The sequence below is a fragment of the Gorilla gorilla genome, chromosome 21 (assembly GCF_029281585.2).
Source record: "Gorilla gorilla gorilla isolate KB3781 chromosome 21, NHGRI_mGorGor1-v2.1_pri, whole genome shotgun sequence".
Taxonomy (NCBI): Eukaryota; Metazoa; Chordata; class Mammalia; order Primates; family Hominidae; genus Gorilla; species Gorilla gorilla.
This window is the reverse complement of record NC_073245.2, coordinates 13,131,567-13,154,132: the sequence shown is the minus strand read 5'-3', so window position 1 is coordinate 13,154,132 and position 22,566 is coordinate 13,131,567. Positions and strand designations below refer to the sequence as shown.

The following is a 22,566-nucleotide window of genomic DNA, read 5'->3' as shown; positions in this document are numbered from 1 at the left end:
GTCAACCAGTCGCTGGGTGGGACAAGGGGAAATGCCCCACTGGGCAGATGTGGAAGCTGGCCCGGGGGAAAGGGTGTAGCCTCCGCAGATAGCTTCAGGTGATTGGGATGGTGGTCTTAGGTTTGGAAGTTCCTTGAGATAAATTAGTCCTGTGGAAACCAAATGCAAATCAGCACGGCAAGGGCCTGATAGGCTTGGGGGAGGGGGCTGGCGGCAGTGTTACCCTTTCACAACCTCTTCCCCAGAGCCTCTGGCATCCCCATCCTGCAGGCCGGGGTTTGAACTTTGATGGAGCGCCTGTGGTTGCATTATGGCAAAACCTCTAGGGTTTGGGAATTAACCCCTAGGAATTGCCAGAACGATGGGGAGACAGTAAATGGTGAAGGGCTCTCAGAGGGACTTAGAGGCCAGGAAACCTGAGGATGGGGAAAGGATCCCATCTTCCACCTGGAGCTCTCAGTAGGGACAGGGGACTACTGAAACCCTAGTGCTGCTTACCAGAGTGGGAGCCCCAGAGTCAGGGAATCCTGGCAGAGTCGATTGTGGAAAGTGATTTAGAGCAGATCTCATGTGGAGCTGCTGAAAATCAGAGAGCCCGCCAAGGAACACAGAGAAACACCAGTGTTAATCTCTATCCTACACTCTAGGGAAAAGTTATACCCAAAGAAGACATGACCATGTGACCCACTTCCAGCCCATGACAGAAAGAGATCAGCTTGGTTTCTGCAGGAGTCCAGACCAGTACCAGCTACAAGTCAGCCAGGCCCAGGCACTAGTATGTCATCAGAACCCTCTATCTTCGGTGGCTTCATTCTTCCCCCGCAGCAAGCTTCCCCTACACCACCAGCAGCGCCAGGGTCCCATAGGCAAGGATCACATTCTCATCCCTGAATAATTACAGTGGTCAGGAGGAATGGAGTTTTCTGATTAGCCTGGCCTTGGGTCTCCATACCAGGCCCATCTGAGAGGTGGGCCCCCCACAGAACGGCTTGCTCCCCTAAACCAGCATTACGCATCTCCCTGCAGTTTCTGAGCTTTTCTGATAAGTCAGACACCTACTTGATTTTTTTTTTTTTTCAAGACAGTCTCGCTCTGTCGCCCAGGCTGGAGTGCAGCGGCGAGATCTCGGCTCACTGCAACCTCCACCCCCTGGGTTCAAGAGATTCTGCTGCCTCAGCCTCCCGGGTAGCTGGGATTATAGGCACATGCCACCACACCCAACTTTTTTTTTTTTTTTGTATTTTTACTAGAGGAGGGGTTTCACTATGTTGAGAAGGCTGGTCTTGAACTCCTGACCCTCAAGTGATCCACCAGCCTTAGCCTCCCAAACTGCTGGGATTACAGGCATAAGCCACCACACCTGGCTTTTTTTTTTTTAAGACAGAGTCTCACTCTGTTGTCCAGGTTGGAGTGCAGTGGTGCAATTATAGCTCACTGCAGCCTCAACCTCCTGGGGCTCAGGTAATCTCCCATCTCAGCTTCTTGAGTAGCTAGGACTACATGCATGTGCCACCTCACCCAGCTAACCTACTTTTTTTTTTTTAAACAGAGTCTCACTCTGTAGCCTAGGGTATAGATCACGGCTCACTGCAGCCTCAACCTCCCTGGGTTCAGGTCATCCTCCCCACTCAGCCTCCCGAATAGCTGGGACTACAGGTGCACACCACCATGCTGGGCCAAATTTTGCATTTTTTGTAGAGATGTTATCTATGTTGCCCAGGCAGGTTTCAAACTCTTGGGCTCAAGTCATCCTCCTGCCTTGGCCTCCCAAAGTGCCATGTTACAGGTGTAAGCCACTGCACCCAGCCCATTGTTTGGTTTTATAGTGCCTCAGCACAACCCAGGGATACCAGTGATCATGGGATCCTGTTTGAGAATCTGTTTTTCTTAAACAAAAGAAAGGTCAAAAAAAAAGAAAAAAAAGAAGAGAAAAAGACAGGTCATGAAGAGCCAGGCACGGTGCCTCACACCTGTAATCCCAGCACTTTGGGAGGCCAAGGCAGGCGCATCACTTGAGGTCAGGAGTTCTAGACCAGCCTGGCCAACATGGTGAAACCCTGTCTCTACTAAAAATACAAAAATTAGCCGGGCGTGGTGGCAGGTGCCTGTAATCCCAGCTACTCGGGGGGGCCGAGGCAGGAGAACCACTTGAACCCGGGAGGCGGAGGTTGCAGTGAGCCGAGATCGTGCCATCACACTCCAGCCTGGGCGACAGAGCGAGGCTTCATCTCAAAAAAAAAAAAAAAAAAAAGGCCAGGCGTGGTGGCTCACACCTGTAATCCCAGCACTTTGGGAGGCCAAGGCGGGTGGATCACGAGGTCAGGGGTTCAAGACCAGCCTGACCAACACGGTGAAACCCTGTCTCTACTAAAAATACAAAAATTAGCTGGGTGTGGTGGCAGGTGCCTGTAATCCCAGCTCCTCAGGAGGCTGAGGCAGGAGAATTGCTTGAACCTGGGAGGCGGACGTTGCAGCGAGCCTAGATGGTGCCACTGCACTCCAGCCTGGGCGACAGAGCAATACTCCATCTCAAAAAAAAAAAAAGAAGAAAGGTCATATAGACTGTGATGTGGGGAATGGGCTGCTGCTCCACGTGGGTGGAGGTGAGAAGTGGACCAACTGGAGAGCCATTTTGAAGGAACAATTGACAAGACCATGACTAACTAGGCAACAGCTAAGGAGATTACCTCGAGGTAGAAGTGGAAAAAGCCCAAGTGGAAAAAAACCAACGTTTTGAAACAAATCCAAATACTTTTTTTGTTTCATCTCTAAAAATTTGAAGAAAAATAAATTTGTTTATCCACAAATTATTCCTGTTTTTCCCAGGCCTCTGCATTCCTAAATTGACCAGCTAAAAGAGTTTGGCTTTTTAAAAAATTACATCAGATTCAATAAATTTTATGTCCTACTCATAAATGACTGTACATCTGTAAAATATATTTATATATATATTAACCAAATAAAGTGTGAATAATTTTCATTTTATCCCACAAATTACTACTGCTTTTCCTGCAGCAATAAAGTGTGATTTTTGTTTTCCTCTCATGACTGGACATGTTTAAGAAACTTTACATCTCTACTCTGAAATTTCATGCCTGGATGAATGTACAAATAGAGAAATAAGGACAACAGGAACTGGAAAGATGGTTTGATAAGATTATTTCAGTTTGAGACAAAATTCATGGAATTTTCTAGCTACAAAAACTCCATTCCAGCTTATTTGTTTTATAGATAACAGTGATCAGAGATCTAAGGAGGCTGGAGGTCTTGCTCCAGGGTGTCGCCCTGGGCCTCCCCACCAGCTCTCTCTTCCCTGTGCCTCCAAATTCCTGGGAGGAGTTGGGGCTGGAGAGGAGGGTGACCTGGATGGGGTCTCAGGCCACATCAGCCCCCAATGGTGACATCCAGGCCCCTGAGCAGGATGGGGACCAGCGGGGAGAGCCATGGGTGAGGAAGACATGAGGGACACAGATTGGCCGAGGATGGCCAGGAGGTGACAGTCTACCCAGAGAACCTTAGGGTCACCAGGTAGAATTCTTCCTTGGGTAGCAGGTGATGGGATTTTGATGGAGTAGGGCCTGGGGGTAGATGAGGGTGGGGAAGGAAGCCAGTGTTTGGTTGTGAGAGGCTGGGCTGTGGAGGGCAGAAAGGCCTGACAGGAGGGCAGTGGGGCAGCCCCAGAATCTTCCTGCCCAGTGGTCTGCTGCATGCCTGCCGCAAGACCTTGACAGTCTGTATGCCTGGAATTCATGAGCTCTTAGAATCAGTGAGCCAAGAGCCCTAGCCCACTCCTGCCCATGCTAGCTTTGGACTGTGAGTATGGACTGAGGGGCGGGGCAGACAGATGCCATCCTGAGGGGAGCAGGTCCTTGTTGACCCTCTGCAGGGCAGGGGCTCCTTGCCCTCCTGGATGCCCTTATGTTATAGTAGCCTGGATCCTTCTCTCAGTAGGGGTGGATGGCAACTGAGAGAGGGCTTCTTGCTGTGTTTGTTGAGCACCAAAGGGTTATCCTTCCACCTACCCAAGGGGCCTGGAGATGCCCCCCAGGAAAGAGAGGAGGCCAGTGGAGGCTATGTTCCCCCTCCCAGCACCCTGCAGCACTACCAGGACAACCAGTCTCATGCTGGGCTCCCATGGATAGAAAGCAAAAGCTGACAGGACGGGAAGAGTTATGGGGTGGGGGAAGACAGTCTAAACAAAGATTGAGATCTCTTGAAGCCAGGTGTTCAGGACCAGCCTGGGCAACATAGCAAGGCCGTCTTTTCCAAAAATGTTGAAAATAAAAAAATTAGCCAGGCGTGATGACACCTGCTTGTAGTCCCACCTACTTGGGAGGCTGAAGTGGGAGGATGAGTTGAGCCCAGGAGGTCAAGGCTGCAGTGAGCTGTGATTGCGCCACTGTAATCCAGCCTGGGTGACAGAGAAAGACCCTGTCTAAAAAAATTAAAAATATTTGGAGGGGAACAGGAGACTGGTATGGTTGTTGGGGTCCAGTTAGACCACCAGGGAGTATCAGGCAGTTGATTCAGTGGGCAGCTGAGCCCAGTCACTTGGCCTGGTTCAGAGCTGGACATAGGGCTCCCATAACTAACCATTACAGATGACAAGTCCTCAATCATAGAGAGATAGCGTGGGAACAGCACCTCTCCTCCCCAGGAACAGCGAGGAGGCGGAGCAGCTGCAGCTGGAGAAGGGCTGCCAGGGGCTGAGAACACTGGTCAAGGCAGCGGGAGCCCCAAGAGGCTGGTAAAATCCCAGTGACTTGAGAGACAGCGGCTGGCTGCGAGGTATGGGAAGCCATGCCTGCCAAGGGTCCAAGGAAGGCTATGGCAGCCAGGATGCTGCAGACCCGAGGTAGAAATAAAAGGACTCAGCTGAGTGCCGTGGCTCATGCCTGTAATCGCAATTTGGGAGGCCGAAGTGCGCAGATTGCGGGAACCTGGGAGGTTGGGGCTGCAGTGAGCAGTGGTCTCACCACTGCACTCCAGCCTGGGCGACACAGCAAGCCCCTGTCTTAATGAATAAATAAATATAAAAAAATAAAAATAAGGCTGGGCATGGTGGCTCACACCTGTAATCCCAGCACTTTGGGAGGCTGAGGGGGGAAGATCACTTGAGCCCAGGAGCTTGAGACCAGACTGGGCAACATGGTGAGATCCCCATCTCCACAAAAATTAAAAAAAAAAAAAAATGCCAGGCACAGTGGCTCATGCCTGTAATCCCAGCACTTTGGGAGGCCGAGGCAGTGGATCACCTGAGGCCAGGAGTTCAAGACCAGCCTAGCCAACATGGCAAAACCCCCTCTACCAAAAATACAAAAATTAGCCAGGCATGGCAGGCAGATCACGAGGTCAGGAAATTGAGACCATCCTGGCTAACAGGGTGAAATCCCATCTCTACTAAAAGTACAAAAAATTAGCCGGGCATGGTGGCTGGTGCCTGTAGTCCCAGCTACTCGGGAGGCTGAGGCAGGAGAATGGCGTGAACCCAGGAGGTGGAGCTTGCAGTGAGCCGAGATGGCGCCACTGCACTCCAGCCTGGGCAACAGTGCAAAACTGTTTCAAAAAAAAAAAAAAAAAAATTAGCCAGGCATGGTGGTGCATGACTGTAATCCCAGCTCCTGGGGAGGCTGAGGCGGGAGAATCGCTTGAACCTGGGAGACGGAGGTTGCAGTGAGCCAAGATTGCATTGCTGCACTCCAGCCTGTGAGACAGAGTGAGACCCCATTTCTCTCAAAAAAAAAAAAAAAAAAAAAATTAGCCAGGCACAGTGGTGCACACCTGTAGTCCCAGCTGATGTGGGATGATCGCCTGAGGCCAGGAGATCGAGGCTACGGTGAGCCGTGTTTGTGCCACTGCACTCCAGCCTGGGTGGCAGAGTGAGACTCTGCCTCAACAAAATAAAAATCAAAGAAATAAAATGACTCGGTGAAATCTGGCCATCCGGGGTGAGAGGAAGGAGGCAGAGGGGAGTCGGGAGTATCTGGCTGGGATGCCCATTAGGCTAGACCAGAAAGCCTGAGTGGAATGGAGGATGGAGGATGGAGAAGAGAGCTTCGGGAGGGCGTCATAGGCCTGAAGTGCCTCCATGGAGATATCTGCCTTTAACATTCCTTTGGGTTTTTTGTTTGTTTTGAGATGGGTGGGTCTCCCTATGTTGCCCAAGCTGGTCTCAACACTCCTGGGCTCAAGGGATCCTCCCATCTCATCCTCCCTAGTAGCTGGGATTATAGGTATGTGCCACCGCACCTGGTTTACTTTTTGTGTTTTGTTTTGTTTTGTTTTGTTTGTTTTTGAGATGGAGTCTCAGCAGTTTCAGTGGTGTGGTGGGGATAAGACAGGTACGAGTCGGTTGAAGAGACATAGCGGGAGGGGCATGGAGCTCTGGAGAAACTTCCTCTTAAATGTAGCTGAGGGATAAGGCAGCACCCGGAGGGCAAGGGGCTTTAAGGGAATTTTTTTTTTTTTTTTTTGAGATGGAGTCTCGCTCTGTCGCCTGGGCTGGAGTGCAGTGGCACGATCTCGGCTCACTGCAACTTCCACCTGCCGGGTTCAAGCAACTCTCCTGCCTCAGCTTCCCGAGTAGCTGGGACTACAGGCATGCGCCTCTATGCCCAGCTAATTTTTTTGTATTTTTAGTAGAGAGGGGGTTTTAGCATGTTGGTTTGCCAGGATGGTCTCCATCTCTGGACCTTGTGATCCGCCCACTTCGGCCTCCCAAAGTGCTGGGATTACAGGCGTGAGCCACCGCACCCGGCCAGGGAATGTTTTGTTTTTAAAATTAGCCTTTTTTTTTTTTTTTTTTTTTTTTTTTGAGACAGGGTTTCTCTCTGTCACCACGGCTGGAGTGCAGTGATGCAGTCTTGGCTCACTGCAGCCTTGACCTCCCTGGCTCAAACAATCCTCCCACCCCAGCCTGCTGAGTGGCTGGCACCACAGGCATGTGCCACCATGCCTGGCTAAGTTTTTGTAATTTTAGTAGAGACGGGGTTTCACCGTGTTGCCCAGGCTGGTCTCGAATTCCTGAGCTTGAGCAATCCTCTCACTTCTGTCTCCCGAAGTGCTGGGATTACAGGTGTGAGCCACCAAGCCCGGCCTAAAAATGAGATGTTATACATTTACCTCAGACCCCAGATTCTACAATCCACAGGCAAGATAAGTGGCATCAGGGGAGGACAGCAGAAGACTGTTAAGTGTGCCTTGTGGAACCCAGCGGTTACAGTTTCAAGTCCACAGCCTGGTAAAGTCTGAGACCCCAAGGGAGGGAATGAGAGGGAAAGTGGGTGCCTGTGTCTGGGTACCTCAACCTGCCTGCCTATGTAAGGACCCAGTGGGGCACAGGACAGGAGATCTGGGGCACCAGTATTTGCGTTCAGCATCAGACGATCTACACAGGACAGGAGGCAGGTGGGAGGACTGAAGGAAACAGCCTCTGAAACAGGGTCAGTCTGGAGGCAGCAGGGTTGTGGGCCTCAGGGGTTCCCTCCAGGAGGGCCGAGGGAACACAACCGCAGGGGCAGAGCACAGGTGTAGCAGAGAAGGGCTCAGTGCCAGTTCCTTTGAGAGACGGTCAGGGAGCGGACAGAGGGGGCCCATAGCCGACTAGGGGAGGCTTGGTCATGGGCTCCTCTTTCCTCAGTGGGCTGAGGGGTTAGGTCCTTTGAGGAGCGCTGAGGAGACTGTGGTAAGGGGAAGCGCCCTCCATCCCAGAGGCTTTCCCGGAACAAGTGGGTTGGAAGGACCAGGTGTTTGGGAGCTGCTGGGAGCAGGTGCAGAAGCCAAGGCATTCCCAGATGGGAGAGGCTGGGGGTGGCAAGGTGGCTTTTCAGGGATCCAGCCTGCATGCCACCTATGCAGCCATGCTCCGGGGGCGACATCCGCCTGTGTCCTTCAGCTCTCCCTCAGCCTCCACCCGCCACCCGGGAGTCAGTGCCTGGACTGGAGCTCTAGCTAGAGGGCGTCTAGGAAAGGTCCCAAGGGGTGCGCAGGATGACCTGGTGTCTCTCCAGAGTCACCCCTGCTAAAATACTATGTGGCCAGCCCCAAGTCAGTTGCAGGTCATGGTGTTGGGATCTTCCACAAGGCCTCCTGGAGTCGCGCTGGAGGAGGGTGGGGTACTCAGTCCGTCGCGGAGCCCCAGGCCATCCGTCGCCAAGAGGAGCACTCCAGTGCTTCCCTCCTAATGCTTTCTTATCTTGCCGGGAGGGGAACTGGGCCAGCCTTACTCACCCAATCTATGCATGAGGCTTCCCCAACGCGCCAGAAGCCCTTCCTTCGCAGAGGTGGGCTTGCCCCGGCCTGTCCCGGTTCCTCTACCATGGTTGGGGCACAGTGGCCGAGGACTCCGTCCCAGCGCGGCTGAGCCGGAAAGCAATGGCGGCCGGAGGGGTCGGGAGGTTGGTTAGCGCTTTACGGAGCTGCGTGTTCCGTTTCCAAGGGCCGTAGAGCCTTCTACTGGGAGCCACCGTGGATCAGGCCAGGGGTTCGTCAGCTGCATTTGCCAGACCGCATCGCAGCACGCGCACCCACACGCGCACACGCCCTACTCGCAGGAGACTAAGCGCCCGAAAAGGCGCGTCCCCGGGCGGGGTGCAGCCGGTCCAGGAAAGGGGACAGGGCGCAAGGGCCATTTGGGGAAGGAAAAAGGGGGCGAACCATGACCTTGACCTAATAGAAGGCCGAGGACGTGAAGAGGCTGGTAGATAAGTTGGCGAGGCTCGCAGCGAAAACCCAAAGCAGCCGAGCTCGGAGAGCGCCGTCTCAGCGGGCGAGGGCGTAGCCCGGGGAATGCACGGAGGTCCGTCTAGTCAGTCGGGGCGCGCTTCCTGGAGGAGGAGGAGAAGGACTTACGGCCGGAGCTACGGGGGAGAAATGCAGGAGGCGGGGCAGCCAGCGGGCGTGGCCCTGCGGAGGTCCCCGGTCGAAAGGAGGAGACAGGGGCCGGCCGCGTACTTAAAGCGGACGCGGGGGAAGCCCTCCCGGGGTCTGCCTCAGTCGCACAGCTCGGTGGGCTCGTGGTGCAGTCGAACGTTTTCCCAGAAGCTCCCCGGCCCCGTCCAGCCCCTAACCCCTCGACGCTGGGTTTGCTGGGTCCGGCGCGCACAGGCTCGAAGGAGCCGCGTCTACTCGGTTTGGCCCAGCAGCTGCGGGCGGCGGGGAGCAGCCCAGCCCGGCTGGAGCAGCCTCCCGCGGGTGAGGGCGCGGGGCGGGCGGCCGGGTCCCAGCCCTCGGCAGCTCTGCCTACCGCGCCCGGGCGTGGCGTCTGAGCGGCATTAGGACCCAGGCGCGGCGCGGGGGTGTGTCGCCGGCTCCCGCTGCTGGCCCGCCCGAGTCGCCGAGTTTGGGGTCCAGAAGCGCCGGAGCGCCGCGTGAGGAGCCCGGCCGCGAGTGCGCGAGTGTGCCATGGCCGCGACCACCAGGCGCGTGTTCCATCTGCAGCCGTGCGGTGGGTGCCTGAACCCGGGGGCGCGGCGGGAAGGCCGCCCGGGTCTCCGCCACCGTCTCCCGTCGGGGACCCCAGGGAGAACGCGGATGCCGTCTGCCTGCGCGGGCCGGGGCCGGTGGGCGAGAGGGCTGCGGGATTCCCAGCCGCGGGGAGGAGGGCGCGGGTGCGGGAGGCCCGGGCGCGGCTTCGCGGCCACTGCGCGCTTGGTTTCATTAGGGCTCTGCTGTCGCCGTCGTGAATTTCTTACCAGGTTTGAACAGCTGATGCAGCGGATCGAGGGCGGGGAGCTCGAAAGTGGGCAGGGCGGAGCTGTGGGGCTCCCAGCGCCCCGAGCGCCGAGCTTTTGGGAGCCTGGCGGGCCGCCGCCTCGGAAGGTCTCATTTTACCTTCCGCCCGGGCATCTTCCCGCCCGGCGCCGCGGTGGGAGCCGCCCGGTCTTGGGAGTCCCGGGACCCCTGACCGTGCCCAGCGCGGCCGCAGCGGTTTCTCCCTTGCTCTGACACAGGAGGGCCAGCCCTGGGTCCCAGCCAGGACCCAGGTTTGTACGACCCTTTACCTGCACGTGGGCCGCCGGGACGGAAGCGGAGTGTGCACCGGCCCAACCCTCCCAGACCCTCGTCGCCCACGGCCGCTGTCCCTCCCACGGCCTGGGACGCGCCCCAGCGCCCCCGCCCCCCACTTCAGGATGCAGCCCCGGCTCCCGCCCCGCGCCTACATTCACATCCTGCGCCCCGACCCCCGGGGTCTCCGAGTCTGGAGGCGCTTTCCTCTCGTGCACGCGGCCCCTCCTGTCGCTTCCTTCCTCCGACAGCGAGGCACAAACAGCCGGGACCATCCGGGGCCCGGCCCAGGGAGGGCGCAGCCTCCCCCGACCCATGTGTCCCTCAGATACTCCTCCCACCCCCAATTGTTCTCCCTTTTGGACCAACGGCTCTGCCTTCCAGGCGGCCGGGACGCGGTCCCAGGACTGGAGACCGTTGCCTGTCGGCCCCCGTGTGACCCGGGGCGCGTGACGGGGGTCGGGGGAACTGCGCCTGCAATGGGCGTTTATGGCCCCCAGGACCGGTCTGAGAGTGAGAAGAGGGATGTGCAGAGAGATCCCCCGCCTTGGCATCGGAGGAGAGAGGGGGAGAGGCCCGCTCGGGCCCGGTCCCTTCCTCTCGCTGCAGCGGGGCAGGGTTTTCTCAGGAAAACCTGGATTAGCGAACATGGTACTGGTACTAACTCGGTGGGAAGACATCCCTAGAACGTCTCTCCTCCTCGCCTCTGGCCCGCCTGGGCAGCCCCTAGCAGATGGGCCAAGCAATTGAATTTCTGAGATTAAGGCTGGCTTCCCCTGCTATGGGGCCCCCTCCGGAGCACTGTCCCCTGCTTCCCTTTCTCCCTAGGGTGGCCTGGGTTGCATCCCTCGGAAGAGTGAAGGAATCAGCCAGGTCGGGGGGCGGGGAGACAGGTGCACACAGGAGGTCCAGGGCTTGGTCCGTGGGGCTGGTGACCTTTCGGCTTCCCTTGCAGAAAACTCTCCCACCATGTCGCAGAATGGATACTTTGAGGATTCAAGTGAGTACCTCTCGGGGAGTGTGCGTGTGCAGAGAGAGCTTGTCGGGCAAAAGCCTCCAGGGCGCATAGCCTACCCACCAGAGTCCTGTGGCTTTGGTCGCCTGTCTGGGCCACTGTAGTGCTGGAATGCTTTTGGCTTCCACTCTTCAGGAAGCTAGACATGGGCGGATCCCCCGTGGACCTGAGAGGGCAGGCTGCCCCTTCTCCTGGGCTACTTGGACCAGGTGAACCCTCTAGGATTCTTCCCCAAGGTTTTCTGTGACAATGGCCTGTTATCTGACTAGCCTTGGGCCAAGAATTCTGTATGCCCCTATCCCTCTGTCCTCACCCAGCCCTGGAGGGAATATCTGTCGTTGTCTCTTTAAAGAAATATAAGGCCTCTGTGCTGCAGTCCCTCGGGCACCTTCCTGTTGTCCCTGCTTGTACCAGTCCAGCTGTCTTCCTCCCCATGTCTCTGGGCTGGCTTCAGGCTGTGTCCTGTGCCTAGCCCCGTGAGTGACCTGACCATTCGAGGGTTGTTTGTAGAGCAGTGCGTAGACACAGGGCTGATGTGCCCTTACCCAGGGCCCTCAGGACATGGGGCTCTGTGTGCTAGGCTGCTGGTGGGCAGGTTACGTATGGGGCTGGGACTAGGACTTGGCATTGCAGGAGCCCCCCAGGAACCTGGTAGTGTCAGCTGGGCAGGTCCTTAATCTAGGGGACCTGAGCACTAAGCCTAAGGTAGAGCTGAGGGCATCAGGGGAAGAATGGGGGAAGAATGGGGGAAGAATGGGGCTGTGTGAAGGGCAGTGGAGGAGACTTAGTGGGTGCTGGTTGAGGGGCAGAGGGGAGGCTGGGACAAGTTCGGGCCAGGGGAACCAGACAGTTTAAACAAGGCAAGCCTGACACGGGGAGGAAGGAGTTTGTCATGAGCTCCAGAACCAAAGCAGTGAGGATGTCTTTTGTTTTGTTTTGAGTCTCGCTCTGTCGCCCAGGCTGGAGTGCAGTGGTGTGATCTCGGCTCACTGCAAGCTCCGCCTCCTGGGTTCACACCATTCTCCTGCCTCAGCCTCCCAAGTAGCTGGGACTACAGGTGCCCGCCACCACACCCGGCTAATTTCTTTTTGTATTTTTAGTAGAGACGGGGTTTCACCATGTTAGCCATTGTTAGCCAGGATGGTCTCGATCTCCTGACCTCGTGATCTGCCTGCCTTGGCCTCCCAAAGGCAAGGGTGTCTTTTGACCTAATATTTCTTCTCTGGGCTCTGGAGGTAGTGCAGGCCTGGGCCGGGGGGTCACCAGTCCCTGGGGACTTTGATGCAGGAGGCACTAGGGCTTCCTACCTAGAAGGGGCCCAGGCTAAACTCAGGACACTGGGGGAACAGGGCCTGGGATGTGCCAAGGAAACTGGCGGCGGGAGTAGAAGTGAGTCAGGGTGAGTCACTCCCTGGCAGGTGCAGGCGTGCTGCTGACCCATCCTTGTTTCTGCACAGGTGTCTGTCAGGCATCAGTGGGGTCTGGGCTACAAGGGCCCCTTTCCTGGGAGTACCTACAAGTGAGGAACCTTAGGGGACCCACAAGACAGGAAGGGCTGCCAGTGACCAGGGATGAGGCAGGGATCTAGGAGGACTTCCTGGAGGAGGAGGTTCCAAGTGAGTCTTGAAAAAGGCCCTCCAGGGAGGGAAGCCCTCAGCTTGGAGGACAGGACCTTGCATGCCTAGGGTGCTGACCGGGTGACCTGAGGAGCCAGTGGTCAGGGCAGGGGGAGCAGGGCTGGCTCAGGCTGTGATCTGTAGGCTGCAGGGAGCCACCGCAGGGCTCAGGGCAGAGGAATATTTGCATGTTACCAGGAAATCTTCCTGTAGGAAGAGGGGTGTGCTGCGGGCCAGCTGCAGGAATTGAGGACCAAGGGGAGCAGGCTCTCACCTCTGGGGTCCCACATCCCACAGGTGCCATTAGACACCCTCACTCTCCATGTGCCCTTACCCAGGGCCCCCAGGACATGAAGAGGGGCACGATGGGGGCAGGGCTGACATGAGGCCTTGGGGTCCTCTCCCCTGTCAGCCCCTGGCTCTGTTTCCCTGGCTTTCCTGCTCCCTAGACCTTGTCTGATACCTGTCCTCGGTCTCTCAGCCTCGATGCTTCTCCCCACCTGCCCTCCTGGGGAGGGGGAGCTCTAAGACCCTGTGCCCACAAGGCAGCGTGTGTGTGTGTGTGTGTGTGTGTGTGTGTGTGTGTGTGTGAGAGAGAGAGAGACACGTGGATACTGCAGCTTCTCTGCCTTCCCTGTGTTCCCTACTTTGGGAGGGCAGGGGCCAGGCAGTCTCATCTGCATTATTGCACTCCGTGCCTGCCCCAGTGTGTCTGGAGTGGACATGTTTTTCTCACGCTGAAGGGTCAGAGCTGCACAGGGTCCTGGTCTCAGCGGCTAGGGAATGCTGGAGACTCACTTTGTGGCAGCTGCCATGTCCTGTGTGGGGCTGGGGCAGGACTAGAAGCTGCCTTCCTGGCCTATGGGATGGCCTCTCCCACCACGGCCCGAGAGTGGGACAGTCCAGGGGTCCCTGCTCCCTGGGCTTGGAGCCCCTCCTTCCTGTGTGTGGCACTTTAACAGCCAGGCCCTCTTGCTCTTGGGGGTCTCTCTTGGTAGCAGCTGGGTCTCTAGGCTACTACAAGTGTGACACAGATGACACCTTCGAAGCCCGAGAGGAGACCCTGGGGGATGAGGCCTTCGACACTGCCAACTCCTCCATCGTGTCTGGCGAGAGTATCCGTTTTTTTGTCAATGTCAACCTTGAGATGCAGGCCACCAACTCTGGTATGGGGGCTGCAGCAGGGGCAGACTGGGGGAGGGCACGGGACTGGGCAGGTGTGACTCGCCTTACCAAGAAAGACCTGAGGAGAGGGTGGCACCCTGAGCCCTCCCCACTTTTCTCCAGCAGAGAATGAAGCGACTTCCGGTGGCTGTGTGCTCCTGCACACCTCCCGAAAGGTGAATGGCCTGTCCTGCAGGTGGTCCTGGGCCTCTACCTGGGGGCTGAGGTGATGGCTTCCCTGAGAATCCTCCTGCTGCTCCCCTCTTCCCATGCCTCCAGGAGCAGCTCAACAGGGAGCTCGCTGGGCGCTGGGGGCTGGGGGCTGGGGGCTGGGGGCTGGACTGCTGCGGCTGGCTGGGAGGGAGGGACCAGGCAGTGACAGCATCTCATACATGGGCCCGTGTGGTTCTGTCCCTGGGGTCCCCTCAGTACCTGAAGTTAAAGAACTTCAAGGAAGAGATCCGTGCGCACCGCGACCTAGATGGCTTCCTGGCGCAGGCCAGCATCGTCCTGAACGAGACGGCCACCTCCCTGGATAACGTGCTGCGGACCATGCTTCGCCGCTTCGCCCAGGACCCTGACAACAATGAGCCCAACTGCAACCTGGACCTGCTCATGGCCATGCTCTTCACCGATGCCGGGGCACCCATGCAGGGTAAAGGTGAGGCCGGTCTCCCAGCCCAGGCGGGGGCGTTGGGAGGGGCTGTTGACCCACCACCCTCCCCCTCACCCTTTCCTCAGTCCACCTGCTGTCAGATACCATCCAAGGGGTCACCGCCACAGTGACAGGGGTGCGGTACCAGCAGTCGTGGCTCTGCATCATGTGAGTTGCCAGGCCACTTGGCCCCCCCTTCTTGTCGCAGTGGAACTGGGCGTCCCATGTCCCCTGTGCCCTGCAGAGGCCAGCCCACCTGTGAGTCCTGGGGCTCCGGCGGCCCAACCAACTTGGGAGAAGAGGGCTGGAGCACTGCCAAGGAACATCCCATTTGCTCTTCTTTTCCCTCCCTAGCAGAGGTCACCAGGGGTCAAGGTCAAGGGGGTTCTGGGTAGGGGAGCCCCAGCTCCCCGGGGTGCAACTGTGCACTGTGTCCTCCCCGCCCCTGCCAGCTGTACCATGAAGGCCCTACAGAAGCGGCACGTGTGCATCAGCCGCCTGGTTCGCCCACAGAACTGGGGGGAGAATTCCTGCGAGGTTCGGTTCGTCATCCTGGTGCTGGCCCCACCCAAGATGGTGAGTGGGTAGTGCCGTGTCCTGGGGAAGAAGGAGGGCCCCAGGTTACCCGCCCTCTGCTTGGGGTCCCCTCCCACATGTCCTGGCCTCTGAAGGCCTGGTCCTCACCCTCCCCTTCACCTCGGCCCCGTGGGTGTGTCAGAAACATCTTGCTAGGCCCGGCAAGTCCTCATTTCCCCAGGGGTTGCCGAAAAGTTCGTATTTCCTTGACTGAAAGGAAATGCTTTTGACCACTATCCTTATTCAAACACGCGGCCTTCCTTTGGCCTGCCCACCCGTCAGCCCTTCTTTGACTTGGCTGACTTTGTGATTTGCTGGCTAAGGGTCCCTGCTCCTTCCTGGGCCACACACCCCCTGGCCGGGACACCATGCTTTTTGTGGGAGCCGGAACTGATACAATTTCGGGAGTCTTTTAAGGAAAAGGATTTAACAAGTCTCAACAGATGATTGCCAGGACCCCTCCCAAGGCCTTGGCAGCGACTTCAGCTTCAGCTTCCCTTAGCTTCTTGTGCTTCTGCCCCTGGCCTTCTGTGTGCAAATGGGGTTCTCAGGGATCTCAGACATGGCGGGAACCTCCACAAATGCAACTATGCTGGTGTGAGAGGAAGGGCAGCCCCTGGGTTGGAAGGAGTGGCCCCCAGCAGGGTGCCCACACAGAAGGAGCAATAGCCCAGAGCCGAGTTAAAGCCTGGTGCCTTGAGGCAGATCCCCCAGCCCGACACTGGGCTCCTGCTCAGGAGCATGGACTAGTTCTTTTGGGGTTTTGTATTTGTTTATTTGTTTGTTTTATTTATTTATCTTTGAGACAGGGTCTCACTCTGTCACCCAGGCTGGAATGTTGAGGTGTGATCTCTGCTCACTGCAACCTCTGCCTCCCAGGTTCAAGCGATTCTCCCGCCTCAGCCTCCCAAGTAGCTGGGACTACAGGCACCCGCCACCACCAAAAAACTACAGCCAGCTAATTATCTTGTATTTTTAGTAGAGATGGGGTTTCACCAAGTTGGCCAGGCTGGTCTTGAACTCCTGACCTCAAGTGATCTGCCTGCCTTAGCCTCCCAAAAAAGTTGGTATTATGGGCGTGAGCCACCATGCCCTGCCAGGCATGGGCCTCTTCTAAAGCAAACATGCACAGTGCCCCAGGACTATAGCTTTGAGCAACAGACGGGCAGACACTGCCCCTAGGTGAACAGGTTGCTGTGATGAGGGCTGGACACTGAGTTCATGAGTTCATGGTTCATGGACAGGCTTCACCTTGGCCAGGCGAGAGAGAGAGTGCCTGATGGGCTTGGATCCTCTCTGAAAGTCAAACCAGCAGACAGTGCAAATACCACTGGGGAAATGTAGCTGGGTAAACATTTTTCTCCACTGTGGTTTCATTATCTGTGATTACACAGACTTCTGTTGCTTAGGACAAAAGTAATATCTTGAGTTTATAAGAAATCATGAGTTTATAACAAAAATATAGATCGATGGTAGTTGTGGTGATCTGCTGACCTGGTTGAAATCATGGCAGAGTACACTAATGCCTGAACTTTGTGGAATAAAACCTGCTACCAGCATCTGGGCACAGTGGCTCGTGCCTGTAATCCCAGCACTTTGGGAGGCCTAGACAGATGGATTGCTTGAGGCCAGGAGTTTGAGACCAGCCTGGTCAACATAGTGAGACCTCGTCTCTACAAAAAGTTAAAAATTAAAAATTGCCTGGCATGGTGGTGCGTGCCTGTGGTCCCAGCTACTCGGGAGACTGATGTGGGAGAATCACTTGAGCCCGGGAGGTCGAGGCTACAATAAGCCGTGAGTGTGCCACTGCACTCAGCCTGGGTGACAGTGAGACCCTGTCTCAAAAAAACACAAAAAACAAACAGACAAAAAACCTGCTGCCAGTTCATGGGGAGAGCACCTTCACCTGCTCGGCCCGGGCAGGGCCTCTTCTGCTCCACAGGGTGGTGGAGGTGACTCCCATCCTCCACCCCCAGAAAAGCACTAAGACTGCGATGGAGGTGGCGCGCACCTTTGCCACCATGTTCTCGGATATCGCCTTCCGCCAGAAGCTCCTGGAGACCCGCACAGAGGAGGAATTCAAGGAGGCCTTGGTGCATCAGAGACAGCTGCTCACCGTGGTGAGCCACGGTCCAGTGGCGCCGAGAATGAAGGAACGCAGCACAGTCTCCCTCCCTGCCCACAGACACCCAGAGGTACAGGGTAGAGGCCGGCGTGGGCCGGCAGGGTCGGCGGGGGCATGGGCCAGACGGACAGGGCTAACAGGCGCTCTGTCCTCTCCTCCAGCCCCCAAAGTGCAAGGACTTTGTCCCTTTTGGGAAGGGCATCCGGGAGGACATCGCACGCAGGTTCCCCTTGTACCCCTTGGACTTCACTGATGGTACGTGGCCTCGTGGCCCATCTGGGCCTCTGCTTTCCAGGCCTTGGGCCCACACGTGTGCCTCTCCTGCATCCCCAGCAAACCCTCTCTCCCATCCCCCATTCCTAGGCATTATTGGGAAAAACAAGGCTGTGGGCAAATACATCACCACCACCCTGTTCCTCTACTTCGCCTGCCTCCTGCCCACCATCGCTTTCGGGTCTCTCAATGACGAGAACACAGACGGAGCCATCGGTGAGGGGCTGGCGATGGGCGGTGGGCGGTGGGTGGGGGTATGCTGGGCAGGGCCCTGGGCTGCGGCGCCCACCTGACCTCCGCACCCCCACAGACGTGCAGAAGACCATAGCCGGGCAGAGCATCGGGGGCCTGCTCTACGCGCTCTTCTCTGGGCAGCCATTGGTGATTCTGCTGACCACCGCGCCCCTGGCGCTCTACATCCAGGGTGCAGTGGGGGCTGAGGCGGGAGATGGTGCCTGAGGCCCCTGGTTCCTGCTGGGCCCTGACCCGCCCTGCCCCCTGCCCCCTGCCTGCAGTGATTCGTGTCATCTGTGATGACTATGACCTGGACTTCAACTCCTTCTACGCATGGACGGGCCTGTGGAATAGTTTCTTCCTTGCGCTTTATGCCTTTTTCAACCTCAGCCTGGTCATGAGTCTCTTCAAGAGGTGACTGGCCCTTCCGTGAGCTGCTGGGACCCTCAAGGCTTGGGATCTGGTTCAGCCCCCTGTAACCCCAGGGTGGTGGGGGTGCCCCCACCATATTGCTGCCCCAAGGGGCTGGGGTGGGCTCAGGCAAGGCCTGGGGCCCTGGCCTTCTTCCTGGCAGGGGGAGGCAGGGGACTGTGCAGAGGCTCAGGGAGGCCTCCCCCACCTGCCCCCTGAGCACACCCACGCTGATGAGGCTCATGGCCTCCTGGCAGGTCGACGGAGGAGATCATCGCCCTCTTCATTTCCATCACGTTTGTGCTGGATGCTGTCAAGGGCATGGTTAAAAGTGAGTGCGGCTGGGGGCCACCTGCTGCATAGGGCGCTCGGCCGAGATGGGAGGTTCTGCACTGCCCCTGGCTGGGGGCAGAGATAGGACTGGCTCAAGCTGAGTGTATGCTCGTGATCAAGGATGCGGTGCTCTGGGAGCCCTGGGCTGGCAGAGGGCAGAGCCCCCCACGCTGGAGGGTGACGGGGCCGCCCCAGGTGGGATCAGCCGTGGGGGCAGAGGCACTGGGCCGACTGTGATGAGGTGTCAGAGATGGGACAGGGACAGTGGGCAGGAGTGTGGGTGCATGGGCATGTCGGCAGGGTCCCCTCACCTTCCCCCTGGAGCCCTTTCTCCCTGAGATCCCCTCCCTCCAGGGCCTCCCCCTGCCACATGCTGGAGAGGGCTGAGGCCTGTGGGTCTGTGTCCACAGTCTTCTGGAAGTACTACTATGGGCATTACTTGGACGACTATCACACAGAAAGGACTTCATCCCTTGTCAGCCTGTCAGGCCTCGGCGCCAGCCTCAACGCCAGCCTCCACACTGCCCTCAACGCCAGCTTCCTGGCCAGCCCCACGGAGCTGCCCTCGGCCACACACTCAGGCCAGGCGACCGCCGTGCTCAGCCTCCTCATCATGCTGGGCACGCTCTGGCTGGGCTACACCCTCTACCAATTCAAGAAGAGGTGAGGGGCTGCATGGGGAGGGGAGGGGCCGCATGGGTCAAAGGCTGTGCTTATGCACCTGCTGTCCCCAGCCCCTACCTGCACCCCTGCGTGCGAGAGATCCTGTCTGACTGTGCCCTGCCCATCGCGGTGCTCGCCTTCTCCCTCATCAGCTCCCATGGCTTCCGGGAAATCGAGAGTGAGTTGGGGCCGGGTGGTGGGTGACGTGGGGTAGCTCCCCAGGCGCTGCAGGCATAGCAGTAGCCTGTCCCCTACTGCAGTGAGCAAGTTCCGCTACAACCCCAGCGAGAGCCCCTTTGCGATGGCGCAGATCCAGTCGCTGTCCCTGAGGGCCATCAGCGGTGCCATGGGCCTCGGCTTCCTGCTGTCCATGCTCTTCTTCATCGAGCAGAACTTGGTGGCCGCCTTGGTGAATGCGCCGGAGAACAGGTGTGGAGGGTGGGTGAGGGTGGGGTGGGCGGGGCCCGGGCCTCTGCTGTGGGGCTGTGTCCACGAGTGCCCGTCTGCTGCAGGCTGGTGAAGGGCACTGCCTACCACTGGGACCTCCTGCTCCTCGCCATCATCAACACAGGGCTGTCTCTGTTTGGGCTGCCTTGGATCCATGCCGCCTACCCCCACTCCCCGCTGCACGTGCGAGCCCTGGCCTTAGTGGAGGAGCGTGTGGAGAACGGACACATCTATGACACGTGAGTGTGAGGCTGGCAAGAGCCGTGGACCCTGAGGAGTGGGGAGCCTCTGGCCACATGGGACACAGGGAGGAGTGAGGCCCTGTGGACAGGGGCGCAGAGGTGACACTCGCGGCTCGGGGCACCGCAGGATTGTGAACGTGAAGGAGACGCGGCTGACCTCGCTGGGCGCCAGCGTCCTGGTGGGCCTGTCCCTGTTGCTGCTGCCGGTCCCGCTTCAGTGGATCCCCAAGCCCGTGCTCTATGGCCTCTTCCTCTACATCGCGCTCACCTCCCTCGATGGCAACCAGCTCGTCCAGCGCGTGGCCCTGCTGCTCAAGGAGCAGGTGAGCGCTTGGCCCTGCGAGGGAGTGGCGTGGGTGGGGACACAGCCCCATGCCTGCCCACACCCGGTCCCTGCCGCCCACAGACTGCGTACCCCCCGACACACTACATCCGGAGGGTGCCCCAGAGGAAGATCCACTACTTCACGGGCCTGCAGGTGCTTCAGCTGCTGCTGCTGTGTGCCTTCGGCATGAGCTCCCTGCCCTACATGAAGATGATCTTTCCTCTCATCATGATCGCCATGATCCCCATCCGGTACAGGCGGGTGGGCAGTGGGCAGGAGGGGCCCAGTCTAGGTGTGGAGAACGGGCGGGCTGGGGCAGCGGCTGGGAGGAGGGGTCCCACCTAGGGGCGGAGAATGGGCGGGTTGGGGTGGGTGCCCAGGAGGAGGGGTCCCGCCTAGGGGTGGAGAGTAGGCGGGCTGGGGTGGGTGGTGGGCAGGAGGGGCTCCAGTCTAGGAGTGGAGAGTGGGCGGGCCGGGGATAGGCGGGCGGGGAGGAGAGGCCTAGCCTGGCCCTGTGGGTGGGCTGGGGTGGGCTGGGTGTCCACTGCCTTCTCTCTGACCCAGGCTCATCCTCCTGTCCCTCCCTCCCCACAGCTATATCCTGCTGCCCCGAATCATTGAAGCCAAGTACTTGGATGTCATGGATGCTGAGCACAGGCCTTGACTGGCAGACCCTGACCACGCCCCATTCGCCAGCTCTCCACGTCCTCCCAAGCTGGCTCTGGAGCTGTGAGGGGAGGTGTAGGTGTGTGGGTGACTGCTCTGTGCTGCGCCTTCTCATGGCTGACTCAGGCCTGGGGCATCTGGGCATTGTAGGGGTGCAGTGGTATGTGCCCACCCCTCTCCCATTATCCTTTAGCTTTAGGCCAAGAGCGTTGCTCAGGGCAGCTTCTGCCCAGGGTGGGTGGGACTGAGCAGGATGGATTTTCTTTTGATAAAAGAGTCGACGCCTGAAAGAGAAACCATTTCCTTGATTGTGTAAGGAACTTGCTGTACGCACATTAGAGAATAAAGCTCCTGTTTCTAGGCTCCTATGTGCCACCTGTGTCCCTGCTACTGCCACCCCACCCCCACTGTGGGGAGGGGAAGCCCTCCCTGGGGAAGTGGAATGCAAGGGACAGAGTTTGTGGAGTGCCACCTGTGGTCTGTCACCTCCAACGTCGCACAGTGGGTGCTGGCCCAACAGTGAAACATGGAAGATCCAGGAGGCCTTTGCATGGCCATTTTTCCAGGGACTTGCAGGGAAAGCATTCTGGGAACAGCATGTGCAAGGGTCCAGAGGAGCGAGGGCTTGGGGCCACCGAGGCGCTGTGGCTGGTGAAGAGCAGTGAGGTGGGAGGGACCATCAGGGTGACAGCAAAGGGCCCTGTGACTCTCAGATGAAAGCTGCCTGCCGGGAGGCCGAGGCTTCGTGTGGAGCACTTGTGAACCATCCCATCTGTTGTGCGGATCCTGGAGTTTACAGGGCAGGGGCAGCACTGGTGGCGATGGAGGGAGGTGGGAGGACTGCCGACGGCAGGACACGGGGTGGGAATGGTTTGATGGAGGGAGAAGGTGCAGTGTTTCTGGCTTGCTCATTTGTTGGTGGGTCAGGGTCTCACAATGGCAGCCGACAACAGGGAATATGGCTCTGAGGCTCGGGGGAGTGCCCGGTGCGCAGCATCAGTGGTCAGCAGGAACACCTGGGGCTCACATCACCTCCTGGACTGGCCTGACACATGCCCCATGGACTAAGTTAGCCGACAGAAGAGATTGGCTGCATCTAAAACTGAAAATATATCTGAAATATGCAAATATCTGAAATATGCAAATATCTGAAACATGCAAATATCTGAAACATGCAAATATCCGAAACATGCAACTGTCTGAAATATGCAAAGAATTCCTGCAAACCAACAAAGGACAGCAGCCCCAACAGAAGAGGCAGAGGCCGTGAACAGGGGAAGAAGGAGGCGGAACCGTAAGAGGAGTAACGAGAGGTGCTCAGACCTCTTGGTAATTAGAAAAGCGTAAGCCCACATGAGACGCCACCTTAAACTGGGTAGCCTGGTGCTGAGTGGGAGATCTCAGAGCCCCGAGAACCAATCCAGGTGGGTATGAGCATGTTCTCCACCCTGCTGTCTGGGGACGGGTAGCGAGTGTGGAAAAACCGACTCAAAACATTTTCCTCTGCTCTCACTGTGCACAACAGTCAACACAGAAGACTTCTGTGACCAAGTGAGGGATTTGTCACGGGACAGCTGCTGGGTGCCCACCAATTCAATTCAACCCAACTGCTACCTGCCAGGAGATAGCTTCAGAAACCCCAAGTTGAGGGCTCAGTCCCACAAGAGCACCCCTTCCTTCCCACCAGTCTGAGGTCTGGGCCTGCAGAACTTGACACACTGTCTTCAACTTGGGGTTCCCACGACTCCTCTTTTAGGTTCAATTAATTTGCTAGAGTGGTTCACAAGTCAGGGAAACATTTACTTACATTTAGCAG

General features: G+C 57.7%; 1 protein-coding gene across 16 annotated transcripts; it reads left to right on the top strand.

Moving 5' to 3' along the window:
• The first annotated feature begins 6,820 nt into the window (after positions 1 to 6,820).
• SLC4A11 (solute carrier family 4 member 11) lies at positions 6,821 to 21,114 on the top strand. Of its 16 annotated transcripts, none has more exons than XM_063702055.1 (20): positions 6,821 to 9,445; positions 10,961 to 11,005; positions 13,638 to 13,802; positions 13,927 to 13,976; positions 14,230 to 14,461; positions 14,542 to 14,623; positions 14,908 to 15,031; positions 17,008 to 17,226; positions 17,318 to 17,411; positions 17,520 to 17,645; positions 17,740 to 17,853; positions 17,945 to 18,077; positions 18,332 to 18,405; positions 18,818 to 19,070; positions 19,142 to 19,248; positions 19,331 to 19,499; positions 19,583 to 19,756; positions 19,887 to 20,082; positions 20,166 to 20,335; positions 20,679 to 21,114. In XM_063702055.1, exons 1-20 carry the CDS (start codon positions 9,403 to 9,405, stop codon positions 20,746 to 20,748), a joined length of 2,640 nt encoding a protein of 879 aa, XP_063558125.1. In that variant the 5' UTR covers positions 6,821 to 9,402; the 3' UTR covers positions 20,749 to 21,114. The 16 variants fall into 16 exon arrangements, with proteins under 16 accessions (XP_063558125.1, XP_055228442.2, XP_055228440.2 ...); XM_055372467.2 differs by having other exon boundaries at positions 13,924 to 13,976; XM_055372465.2 differs by having other exon boundaries at positions 13,635 to 13,802.
• The last annotated feature ends 1,452 nt before the right edge of the window (positions 21,115 to 22,566 follow it).